Genomic DNA, 13173 nt, shown 5'->3' on the forward strand with positions numbered 1-13173 from the left:
CCCCTGCATCGGCAGGCGGACTCTCAACCACTGCACCGCCAGGGAAGCCCAGATCTTGTATACTATCTTTGAATTACACAAAAATTGACCTGTATAACGTGAATACTAACTCTTAATTAATAGAAATAGTTAATTAGGCAGAAGTGTCCATGCCTGACCCTTGCTTTCCAAAAGTCAGGCCAGATCCTGTTGCTCCTCCCCTCAAACCCTGCAGTGGCTCCTGTTGCACTAGAGTGAAAGACAAAGTCCGCACACTGGCCTAGAAGGTTCCACGGCGGCCCGACACCCAGCTCCTTCCTGCCTATTACCCTCCTCCTCATTCACTCCGCTCCAGCCACACCAGCCTCCTTGCTGTTCCCTGAGCATGCCAGAATTCTGACACCCAAGGAAATTCGCCAGGAACCCCTTCCCTGGTACTCTGCATAGTTAACTCTAGCAGCACCTTCAAGTCTTTGCTTGAATGTTCCTTCTAAACGAGGCCTACTCTGAACATCCTAACCAACATTACAATGTCCCTCCACTCCTGATTCCCCTTACCCTGCTCGCGACCTTTTATTTTTCCATAGCACTCATCACCTTCTAACATGTGATACTATACTCATTCATCATGTCCACTGCTGCGTGCAGAGATCTTTATTTGGTCCACTGATGTATTCCAAGTGCCCAGAACCTTCCCTGACACATAGTAAAAGCTCAGTAAATATTTGCTGAACACATGAATGCAGGACAAATGGTATGGTCTCCCCAGGCTGCAGTCCTATGTTTTCCCATCCCTAAGTATGAGTTACGTCGACTTCCTGACTATCCCTGCAAATATGCCAAACACAGTCCTGGATGCAGGTTTTTAATCCTGTAGTTCTTCTCCCCTCCTTTCTGAAAACTAGACATTTCCCACCAGTTGCCCTGCCTCCCCCGGAAGCCTTGGACAGCTCTCCAGCCCGTGCTGGGCCTGAGCTCCCCTCGCTGAGCAGCTGTGGTCAGGGCTCTGCACGGCTCACAGCGCACACAGCACAGAACACTTGGTGTTGTCTGTCACTTTGCCGTTTATCTATGGATTTTACTTCCTCAGCTCAAATGTTAGCTACTAAAGGATGTTTATTCAGGACTGACCATGTGCTAAAACCTGCAGTTCTGGGGCTTCTAGATCAAGCAGGCATGCCTTTTACCCTTGGGAAGCTCACAATCTAGTGGAAATGGGACTCTACTTAGAGCATTATAAATATATTGAGCTGTGTTAACGGTAAAAGCTGGAACAATGTGTGAACAAGGAGTACGGGCTTCTAGCACTGTATGGGAAGACAGGGAAGGTGTCACGAGGGGTCAGCATTTCAGCTGGAGCTCAGAGGACTTTGAGATTTGCCAGAGGAAAAGAGCAGGAAGGACAGGGGAATTGCAAAGGTACAGATGTATGGATGAGCTGGTGGATTCAGGGGCTGGGGTGATGTTTCATGTGGTTAGAAGGCTGGGTTTGAGGTGAGGCTACAGGGGCGGATATGTGTCTTGCTCAAAGAGCTGGACTGCATTTGGTAAGCAGTGGGGAGTCAGCAGAGAATTTAAAGAGGACCATTTCTCTGCCTACAAATTGGGACAAGTACGTGCACAGTCTCATGAGGTTCTAGGAAACACAGCCCTTAATGATTATTTTATTATATATTGATTTCAAAGGAATCAGTATACACAAAAAATACTTGATATAAGACCAAACATTTGTAACTAAAAAAATCTTTTTGAAAATGATTCTTCAGACAATTTGCCGCTTCTTAACTGTAAAGAATAAGGTTTTCATGCTAAATATGGTTCTAATTTCGTGATCTGTAAAATGGGGTTAACAATATTTACAATAGACTCCATTATCCTTTTCATGGTAAAAGTTTTCATTTTGTTTGCCCTATTCTCCCGTTTTACAAATGGGACGTTTTACTGTATTTATCCAGTTCTCATTCTACCTCTATATTGGGTGTGGGAGAGGACTAAATCTTGCTATTTATTTTATAGGACATTGGACCGTAAGGTGTGACATCTGGACCTGAAAACCAGAGATCCTGGATTTTGCACTGGTTGTGGTAACTGGAATGAAGTTTCTTTCTTATACTAAGCTTTTAGTTGGACACATTTCCCAGCTTCCTTTGCAGGCAGATGTGCCATGTGACTAAGTTCTGGCCAGTGGGAGGTGAATGAAAGTGATGTGCACCCTGCCTGTTCTTCCCCTTGGAATAAGGGTGAGCACTTCCCGCTTTACACATCAGAAGCTGATTTGAGCTACATCTGTTTCTTTCTCTATATGCCAGAGAGTTGTTTCTATCTCCGTTTTAAAATAGAAACCCAGCTTTTGAAGAAAAGCCCTTAAAGAAACTGAGAACATTTCAGATTTACCCCTGAACTCCGTCTTGTATTCACCTGTTATAAGAGCTTGTGGCTCTCCAGAGTTGGTAAGGAGAATCAAAAGTCTGAGCACTCCATAGGAGCTGCAGGTCAAATTCAATTCCTCCGAGATGGTCTGGGGTCAATATGAATGATTTCACATCAGGGAGGGTGTGGTGCTCGATCACGAACTGTCCTATTTCAAGGGGAAACAAACACACACTTATTTGTAAGTTTTATTGTGCTTGTGGTGAATCCCTTATGAAAGCCTTAGAACTGATTTAATATTCTGCTATAAAACAAGGTTATACCTACCCACTTGCCTCTGAGAATATATTCCACACAGGTTGGGACAGCGTGGCCTCTTATTCCAGCCCATCACCTTACACATGATGGCCATTATGGTCATATACATTTATAAACAATATGAATATGCTTTGTAGAAATGATGCTAATGAGCATATTCACAATAATACGAGTCCTTATGTGACAATGAAGCTTGAACACACTTAGCTTTGAATTCCAACCAACGTGTCTCTTGGAGGTAGAAAGATCTCAGTAGTTTATAAACAGAAATATCAATTTCAGATTAAAAAACCCCTCATTTTGGGCTGCTCAAGTCCTTGGTGGAAGGAGGCTATCGTAAACATCATTAAAAAGATCAGGGTTACTCAGCAAGACACTTCCACTCTTTAAAACTACAGTAATGTAGAGTCATGAATAATTAAAAGTAAGGAGACTTCTACACTGAAAGAGACTAAAAAGGTATAACTGCCAAATTGTAACATATGAATCTTGATTAGATTCACCTTCCTTTTATATAAACAGATGCAAAGTAAATATAAACAAACATAAAAACAAGTAGAAAAGACATTTGTGAGACAACAGAGGGAGTAAGAATAGGGACTAGATATTATCGGATCAGTGTGAAATACCTTGGCTATGGTAATGCTGTTGCAACGTAAGAGAAGGTCCTTGTTTAAGGAGATGTCTACTGAAGTATTTAGGGTAACTTGGCATGAAGCCTGCAACCTGTCTTCACATGGTGTCACCAAAACAATGGGAACGCACACATGTGTGTGTACAACACACACAGAGCAAAATGTTAATAATTGTTGACTTTGTTCTTCATTGTCCTATTCTTTCAACTTTTCTCTGTGTTTGAACGTTTCTTAGTAATAAAAAACTTGAGGAAAAAAATGGCACTGGTATTACCTCTGAATTTGGCGTGGGTCTTGAATTCAATGACCAGACGGCCATCCTCTCGAATGTAGATTCTTATTATCTGAAGTCTGGCTGAGAGCACACTGTCCGTCTGGATTCCTGGGAAGGCAACCGTACACAAGACATCCAAGTGAGGGCTTGGAGAAGATCTCCCAGACAGTAGCCTACATGCGACTTATCCCAGTGACACTTCTAAGTAGAGCTGCATGCTTACTTGAATGTAACTTAGGACAAATTTACATATTTGCGTGAACATGGAGTATTTAGAGACATGTGCCAGTTAACGTTGTAAGACAGTTCATTCTACTTGGTTCCTTTCTTACAATTCTATTCTCTTGACATAGTCTCTTTATACCTGAAGATGCCACTTAGCCCAGATGCAGGGTCCCAGCCCAGAGCTCAGAAAAAAATGGTCCCTAAAACTTCTTACTATTAACTTTGCACCAGGACGTGGTTACAGCACATCTGCTTCATACTGTATTTTCTTTCCCTCACCAGGACACCTTTCAGCACTTAACAGAACCATAGCCAATGTCCTGGTGGCTACATTTCATATTGAAAGCAATGGAAAATTAAAGGTTAGCTTGTAGAAGGCCACCTATACATGGCATAACATGAGTCAACTGTGGCTTTAATATGGGCAATTGCAATCACAATACCCATTGAGTTCAATATGACCAAAAACTGAAGGGTAACCAAAGGAGGGGAAAAAATAAAATTAAAAAAAAAAACCAAGCTCAAGGAATTATCTGGCCCAGCGTGTGAAAACTCCCTGAAGTTTTTTTCCTATGAGAAATATAAAGCAAATAAATGATTTGAGCTTAAACCATTAACGGAAGGAAGGACTGTATTTTCCGTTACTACAAGTGAAACCCTATTTAAAGAAATCTCCTCAGATCAAGTAACTCTGCCTCAGATCAAGTAAATCACCACCAGGGAGGGAGAGAGGAAGGATGGGATCAATAAAATAAGGGGAAATGAGCTGGGGTTGTATTTGAAGTATAGGACACTGAAAATGGGGAAAAAGCAAAAATCAGCTCGGTGATTAGAGTGCGTGGAGGAGAGACTCATGGAGTTTTAGGGGACATTCATGGGGCAGCAGTGGGAGAAGGTGGGTCTCACAGAGAGGTATGAGCTCCTAGCTGAAGGGCTGTCACCAAGCCAGGCCCTGGAGGGGTGAGGGCTCCTCTCAAAGAGAGCCATAACAGAGACAAGCCTGAGGGGAAGGTCATTTAAAAATATTCAGCACTGCAGTCTTTGAAGTAAAACTAGGGTTAAAATCCCTACTTTTAAAAATGCAACAAAAGAGCAAACTCGATGCCAAATGAATAAAATGACCCAGGTTATTCTTGATATATTTTTCCATTTCCGTGCATCTGATTTCAAGACCCTTTGCTCCTTAAACAACATGAATGACACCATTTTTACCTAGGAGAAAGTGAATATGACTATATTCCAAAGAACACACACTCGTGTGAACCCCCTAACGGGCAGTATAGGACCTGTCACTTGCCGCCCTCTACTCTGGGCCCCTCGCTCTCTGGACTGAATGTATCATGATGCTGGAGGCCTTCCAGCATCAACATATATCAACATCATTCTTTTTCAGGTACCACAGGTCTATTTACTTTTTAGACTTTACCTGTCTCTCCTTTGACTGCATATAGGATAACAGGATGAGGAATGCAGCCACTGTTAAAGGTCTCTACTTTTTTTTTTTTTTCTTTTAATCTTGCTTGAGCATAAGGTAAGACTCGTTAAGATGTCAGTGGGTATATACCTGTTCTCCAGAGAACAGTGTCATAGAAGAAGGAAAACTCCATCTCGGTGTGGTGCTCCAAGGAGGCCCAGCCCCTGGGGGCTGTCACGTAGATGTAGGACACGTACAGAGGCACATGCACTGTCAGGAACGATTGAGCAGAGTCTCTCACCTGCCAAGCAAGCAGTGTGCACACAGAGAGGGTTATTTCTCTCCGGGATGAAAAGGCATATGAACATCACATCTTGGTTCAATCTTCATTCTCTCAGTCACTTATTCAGTATTAATCAAGTGCCCATGATTGTGCCAGGCACCAGGCTAGGAAATGGGTCCTCAACAATGGAAAAAACCCAAAATCACTGCCCTAATGGAAGCTACAGCCTAGTAAATGAGATACATAAATTAAAAGATAAAGTAAATAAAGGGATGGGAAGTGGCCAGTGCTTCTTTAGATAAGATAATCTGGGAAGGCTTTTCTGAGGAGGTGACACTTAAACAAAAACACTTTTGAAGTGTGAGAAGCTTTGCCTACACTGTTCATTTGCTGGAAGCCTTGGCTGAGATTTTTCAGGCATCACAGTTATTCACAAAGGATCGGGGCAGATCTGGGATCTACTGTCAGCACACAGTCCCTGGCTGACCGTAGTTTCCAGTGAGCTGTGGGAGAGCATGAAGCAACCCTAACTGGGAAGATGCCCAAGCCTGGATCCTTGGATGAACGTGAGGCTGACTTGGATGTTTTAGTGAGTACTTACATCTCCTCCAAAAGGAAATAAGGTCGTGGGATTTGGATATCATACCTATGAAATTTACCAACAGACAGCTCAGAGCTTCGCCTACTTGGATAATTTCCCATCCCATTCCATGCTTTGTTGAAATAATTTTGAAAAGGCAGCACATCACACTTCCAAGGGAACCTTTTTCTAAAGGGTTACTGCTATTAATTCGCTATTATAAAGGGTTACTGCTATTAATACTGCTATTAATTCGGCTCTGTAATTTTCATTTTACTATGCAATTAACAAACAAAAACTCAGTTGAAAGATAACAAAATATGAGCAGAAGCTTTCATGAAGAAAATAACTGTGTATATGTGTATATGAGTAGGGGAGTTGGTTTATTCGCTTTTAAGTGTGTTCTATATTTTCCTCCATAAATATATATTTCCTTTATAACCAAAAAGCTTAGTTTAAAACTATTTTATTTTGTCATTGGCCAAATGCTATAATACACTATGGAACTTACACACATTTTTTGTTTGAAAATACTTTACTCATGTAAAGTGTTTCCATGGGTAGTTAATGGAAAGAGCAGAATGCTTTATCAATATTTAGAACATCAAAACTTTATTTTTCCGAAGTATTCTTTCGTATTCAAAGTTGTCAGTTGGATTCCAAATTTCTCTGAAGACTCCACTAATTCCATTCACTTAAAAATCTTTTGTGAAATGCCTTACTCTGTCTTCTTTAAAAAATTTCCAGATTTTATCTGGGTTTCACACCATGTCCTGTCCCCTTAACATACAGGTGTTATTAAATATGCTTGCCCCAATCTCATCATTGTTGATATTATAACCTCCATAAATTTTCTAGCTGACTGGCAAAATTAATTTTTCCTCTGTTTCTGTTTATTTTCCTTTAAATTCATATTACTTACTAATCCTTAAAAAGACAAAAACAGCCATTATATTTACTGCACAACTATTTTGTGCCAGACACTGCTAAATGCCTTCTCATTTGAGATTGAGACAATTTCAGATGAGGTTCAGAGAGGTTATGTCTCATCCAACTCTGCTGATATTTGATAAAGAAATATGAACTAGGGCTTGGGTCTAATAGGTTCTATATTCTTTCTACCATATACCACCTGTTTCAACTATTTTTAAAGAGGCAGACAACAGTGAGGTACTTCTGTGTATATATTCTTTCTCTATTGGTTTAAGAAGTAGGACATATATGATAAAAATTCCTTGTCTTTGTGATTTTTTTTTTTTTTTTTTTTTGCGGTACGCGGGCCTCTCACTATTGTGGCCTCTCCAGTTGCGGAGCACAGGCTCCGGACGCGCAGGCTCAGCGGCCATGGCTCACGGGCCCAGCCGCTCCGCGGCACGTGGGATCTTCCCCGACCGGGGCACGAACCCGTGTCCCCTGCATCGGCGGGCGGACTCTCAACCACTGCGCCACCAGGGAAGCCCGTCTTTGTGATTTTTAAGCATATGCTGAATAAAAATATCCAGAACTGTAATTAAAGTCATGGAGAACAGAGAACGCTAATTTTTGAGGGGCCAGAGGAAGAAACAATCATTTAGCTTTGCATTTTTGAAAGTGAATGTAGGTTATGCAATTGCAGAAACAGAAAGAAAACCTAAGAATGCCTTAAAATTCTGTTCAGTAGAGGGCGCTAGTATAAACAAAATGAGAGTTAACCAAAGTGAGAGGCATCTCAAGGAATCAAAATGAATTTTACCCAAAGAAACTTACGTAAAATGATTACTCTAAGTCCCTCTACAGGTTCCCTTCTTACAGTGTGGTTAAACCTGATTTGAAGTGAAGAACAAACATCTGATTTTTAGTTCATTGAGATAACTACTCAGAATTGGGTAGAACCAATTTTCCCATGAGGATGCATTAGTCTAGTCCCTTTGATATAACAGCCCTCCTATGACTATGACTTCTTGCTGTAACAGTTTTTTTTTTTTTTTTTTTTTTTTTTTTTTTTTTTTTATGTTTAACAACTATTAAACATTTTAAAAGTGTCTATTTTCACAAGGGTTGTCAGTTAGGCATTGGTTTGGAATAGGTATGAAAGCAAGGTGTTTTCGACAGTTTACCTCTCCATGCTTGAGACAAGAGTGCTCTACTTGTCTGAGGAAAGACAGGGCGCTCCACCTGTCATTTGGACTCATTTCCCCATGTGGGGAGGACACAACGACTTAGTAATAACTTTCCCATCAAAGGTAAATCTTTTTGGCTTTCCAAAATACATACACCCAGAGGAAATAACATATATACCTAGAGAAGTAAAACTATTAGATTCTTATATAAATGACTGTGCCAGATAGTTAATTTTCATCTTAATTTAAACATTTTCCACATTAATTTTCCAATTAATTGATTTGGAGCACTTTGTGGTGCTCACTCTGGCCACGATCCTGCTAAGGGCTCTCTTGAGGGACTTATAAAGAAGACTCCCTTGGTCGGTGCAGTTCTGGGGCCGACAGGATGCAACGTGTGAGCTGAAGTGCTTCAGGAATGAACAAAGTTTCACATGACACCGAGATGCACGCAGCCTTCAGACAGACCCCTGGGGCACCCACCTGGAAGTCGGCAGTTACAGACCCCCCACAGACGTCAATTAGCTCCGTCATATCGTAATAGGCATCGAACGTCCAGACACAGCTCTTCAGGTTCAGGTGTTTGTAGAGCTGGATGGTCTTGGGCTCCCGCACGCTGGCATCAAACTGGAAGGGGCGGTCGTAGCCAGGCCCCAGGGCCGTGCTGTCGCGGACCCTGTCGTCCAGGAACCCTGCCTCTGCAGGGGAGGGAGGAGCAAGGAACAGTAACTCAGTCTGTGGACTTGTCCTTTGCCCAGGAGCTGGGTAGGGAGAGAAAACACATCTCTGGGACATGAGACAGCTTTCCCTCTACCTGAGACCATTGGTAGAGCAGCTCAGGGCTCCCAACGCAAGGTTGATGGCAACGTGAGGGGAGTTTGTAATCTGCCTCCTGTCACGTGCTAAACAGAGTGATTGGGTTCACAGACTCCTGGAAGAGGCTGCAGGAACCAGGGAAGAAAAGGTGAACAGACGAGATCAAAAATGAAGAAGCCAGAGCTCGGTTGCCCTCGTATGTCTAGGAAAAGAAGATACCCTGCAGCTCTGCCTCACACCCGGCCAGTCTGGTTCGATGCTTCACAATCAGTTCTTCTTCTTTTTTTTTTTTTTGCGGTACGCGGGCCTCTCACTGTTGTGGCCTCTCCCGTTGCGGAGCACAGGCTCCGGACGCGCAGGCTCAGCGGCCATGGCCCACGGGCCCAGCCGCTCCGTGGCACGTGGGATCTTCCCGGACCGGGGCACGAACCCGTGTCCCCTGCATCGGCAGGCGGACTCTCAACCACTGCGCCACCAGGGAAGCCCCACAATCAGTTCCTGAAGAAATGGATTTAGTATACGGAGAATTTGTTGATGAATTATTATCGTTATTTATTTTTGAAAGCACAGTATTTAAGATCAATTTATTTAATGATGAATTGTTATTTTTTAAGACCAATTTTAAAAAAATAGCTTTTATGGAGAGCCAGCAAACAAACATCTGACTACCTCCCCTGCCTCTTATGGTTTCTGAACTCCTGGAGAAAAAAGTCTTAATTCTGTGTTAATGAGTAGATAGCTCGCTAATTATGCTTGAGGAAACCTCCCCTGCTACAGGCAAAAATCATTGGATCAAATGCTGCCAAGCAACTGAACTGTTCTAAGTTAACGAAGACCTTTATGCAGCTGAGAGCTGAATACAGATACAATTTTAGAATATTAGGGTTAAAATTTGTATAGTACTCAAAGCAACTATAGTATTCTGAAAGAGCTGATGCATTTCTTAGAATGTTTGACACCAGCACCCAGCCCTCTGCCCCACAAGGACTAAGGTCTCAAGTAACATGTGTTGAATTTAATTGCGTTTAAGTAGGAAGAGGTGCAAACTTTCAGCCTATAAACATGGTATGTTTCTTTCACTAGCTTGCATAGGTGGACCAATTAAACTTTCATCTGTAGCTCAGTGATTTACAAATCATTTACACTCCACTAATTTCTACTGTATGAAGACCATCACTACCCAAAGTGATGCTTAATGAATACGGAAGAGCACATAAATGCTTTTCCATCTTCCAAAACACTGTTAAATGATTCATCAGGTGTGAAGGGAGGAAATGCACGTTTAGTGTGCACTTGCTAAGGTGAATGGAAGTGGACAGGATTCTCTGTAAAGTAAAATGTCTGCCCTGCTGAACATGGAGATGCGCTACCGCAGCTGTCAGCTCCATCAGGTCTGTATCAGCTGCAGAGCCCGAGGCCACACTCTTGCTTGAGCAGTCTGCATTCAAGGACTGAGAGAGGTTGGGTAGAGAGGTCTGCCCATTGGGGCTGTCCCGGGACAAGCTTGACGGATGGGCTCTCTCCAGAGCTCCCTGAAGAGGTGTTTCATCGGCTGCACTTCGGGCTGACTTCTCCCGTGGCCCAATCCTGCTTCCTCTCCTTCCCTTTAGGAGATGTGGGCCCCTAAATAAACGTTTCATGCCCCGAGCTCCACCTCAGCTCCTGCCCCCGGAGAACCATCCTACAACATCTAACATCTCTGCATGTGAGCTTTCTAAAATGCTGAGATGATGGGATTTTATAGCACAGATCCAAACACGGGAGAAGGAAGGAGCTAAAATTTACTAAGACGGGTGCTTTAAAAATGTAGACGCACTTAATCCCCACCTTGATTGGTAGCAGTTGTCATCCTCATGTTACAGATAAGAAAGCAGTTGGCTCACAGCTGTCCAGCTATTTTTGTTCAGTTGTATAAGGAGTGGAATAGGGACGTTCAACCTGTCAGTTTCATTCCACGCTCCCTGTTTTTTCCTGTTCGCTTCACTGTCTGAGCTGCCTGTGTTTGGTTGCTTGCTAAGGAGGAAATCCACTAACCATGCAGATTTTGAGGACCAGAAAACATGAAAAGCAGAGTGCACTTAGCCATATCCCTAAGGGTCACTGCACTGGGCTGGGCTGGGCAAACCAGCAGGGGACTCTTCCCTTACCTGAGATGCCTCTCAGGTCACGGGTGGTGACGAGATTGGAGCAGACGTGCTGGTGTCTGTAGATGGACTCAGATAGTAGAAAATGCAAGTTGTGCAATGGCATGGTGGAGATAAGGGGCAGCATTCCATCCTGGTGTGGGATCTGCACTGAAATGTGGATTCTAAGGGAAAAAATAGGGTAGGAATCAGTGTTTAGGTGCCCGCTATAAGCAGTTAATATGGTACATTTCTTTCTCATAACTCAATTTGTCTTCATCAATGAATTTACCAATTTATCTTTTCTGAAGCTTTCCATGTAGGATTTCTCTCTGAACATGAGGGTATGATGTGCATGTAGGGTTATTCTCCTCTCTCCAGCCCCCAGGAGATCCTCCAGACTCAGGACTGATAGCAATCAAGAATCATAGATATTTTGTGTGTGCGTGCAAGAAAAGATAACATCACAATCACAAATGACTTTATAGCTTTCTTCTGCTTTAAGTGGAAGCTTTGTTTCCTCATGAGCTAAAGCCGAGTGACTGACACAGGTACTGCTGCCCTTCTCTGTCACCTTGAATGTCTGTGGAGGTTGCGGTCGCCGCATATTTTTTTTTTTTAAGTATTTGTGCCAAAAAGACATCACTGAGCTCTTAAACACTAAGGCCAGTATCCACACCCAGGAAAAAGCCTACAAATAGTAATAAACCACTATTCATACGGTCTCTCCCCAACTTAAAGAGCCTTCCCTCCCCTCTCTCCCTGCAGTCCAACAAGGCCACCAGGCCTCACTGGCAACAATCTGCAGTAAGCTCTGCCTTGATCTACATCCTTCCACATTTAGGTGCCTCTGTACCAGGAAATCTGTAACTTATTTATATTGGCCGCTATTTCTTGTGTGCTTTCAGACTCTTGTATATTATATTGCCTCTCCACTATGAGGGCAAAGGACCATTTCCTTCCCTTCTTTTGTTTCTCCAGAGCCTGTAGTACACAATTCTAAATAAAATATGAGCTTAATAAATATTGCAACACAACAGAACTGTACTTAGCGGCTGCCATTTTTTTCACTGCACAAGTTTAAATTTTCAGCATGTCTATTGAGGGTGCGTTTTGAGTTTTTACAGCTTGCCTCCCAGAAAAAAGACTCACGTTTTAAAGAGGAATCAGAACCTCAGAACATGAACAGGATGGCTCTTTTGCTAGGAAGGGGTCAGTAGTAACCCTGGGCACTTCTGTTATTGCTTTTTAACAAAAATAAATTTCATTCTGTTAGAAAAAAAGAAGTATTTGCATATTCTTGGCTCCATGTTCGAATCTTCTTTTCATGCAAATGAACCCCTTTCTCTGAACTCAGTTGCTCATAAAGGCACATGCGTAAACACTATGAGGTTTAATGAATATGTATAACCTACACAAATTCTTTTTTTTGCATGCAAAAATGAAAGCATCCATTTTCCAACAAAATCATAGTAGCACAGGGAAAAAATAAAAGCACATCTGTCCATTGACTTACAATTTACACAGTGTTATTACTCATTTGCTCACTGGATACTCAGTGAGTGCCTCTTAGCTACCAAGAAGCACTGTTCTAGGCAGAGGGGATGCAAAATAAACAGTCATGTTCCCTGCCATCATCATCTCCTGGGGCGACAAGGAGAGAATGAATAATGATAACGCTCTGAGAGAGGCAGACATGGGTACCAGAAAAGCTGGAAGGAAGAGCTTCCAAATTAAATTGGGGGAAATGAAGGAAAAGTTCCTAGAAGAGATGCCATGGGTTAGATACAGTGGGACAATTGGATTTAACGACGCTGAGTGGAAGGGAGCGGGGGAGAGTTGGAGCCAGGAGTAGCCACATGGCGGAGGCATGCCGCCTAAGAGAGTCTGAAGCCCTGGGGAGTTACACGTGATTCCCTGTGAATGGCCTGGCAGGGGAAAACGACAAGTTGAGGGAAATGAGGCTAGGAAGATAACAAGGGGCCAGATCTTAGGGGGCCTTCAAAGAATATAAACGTTTTCTGAAGCACTCATCACCACTATTCTTTTTTTTTTTT

The 13173-nt window shown here is 42.7% G+C and overlaps 1 protein-coding gene across 1 annotated transcript in view; it reads right to left on the minus strand.

Moving 5' to 3' along the window:
- FRAS1 (Fraser extracellular matrix complex subunit 1) overlaps positions 1-13173 on the minus strand; it is a 452432-nt gene that overhangs the window by 14807 nt on the left and 424452 nt on the right. Inside the window, exons 65-69 of the mRNA XM_007455407.1 lie at positions 11141-11301; positions 8661-8875; positions 5366-5516; positions 3577-3684; positions 2398-2557 (exon numbers count right to left, since the gene is read on the minus strand). Of these exons, the coding sequence (XP_007455469.1) occupies positions 2398-2557; positions 3577-3684; positions 5366-5516; positions 8661-8875; positions 11141-11301 (795 nt within the window). The remainder of the gene's footprint in view (positions 1-2397; positions 2558-3576; positions 3685-5365; positions 5517-8660; positions 8876-11140; positions 11302-13173) is intronic.

Source organism: Lipotes vexillifer, unplaced genomic scaffold (genome assembly GCF_000442215.2).
Source record: "Lipotes vexillifer unplaced genomic scaffold, Lipotes_vexillifer_v1.1 scaffold749, whole genome shotgun sequence".
Classification (NCBI taxonomy): domain Eukaryota; kingdom Metazoa; phylum Chordata; class Mammalia; order Artiodactyla; family Lipotidae; genus Lipotes; species Lipotes vexillifer.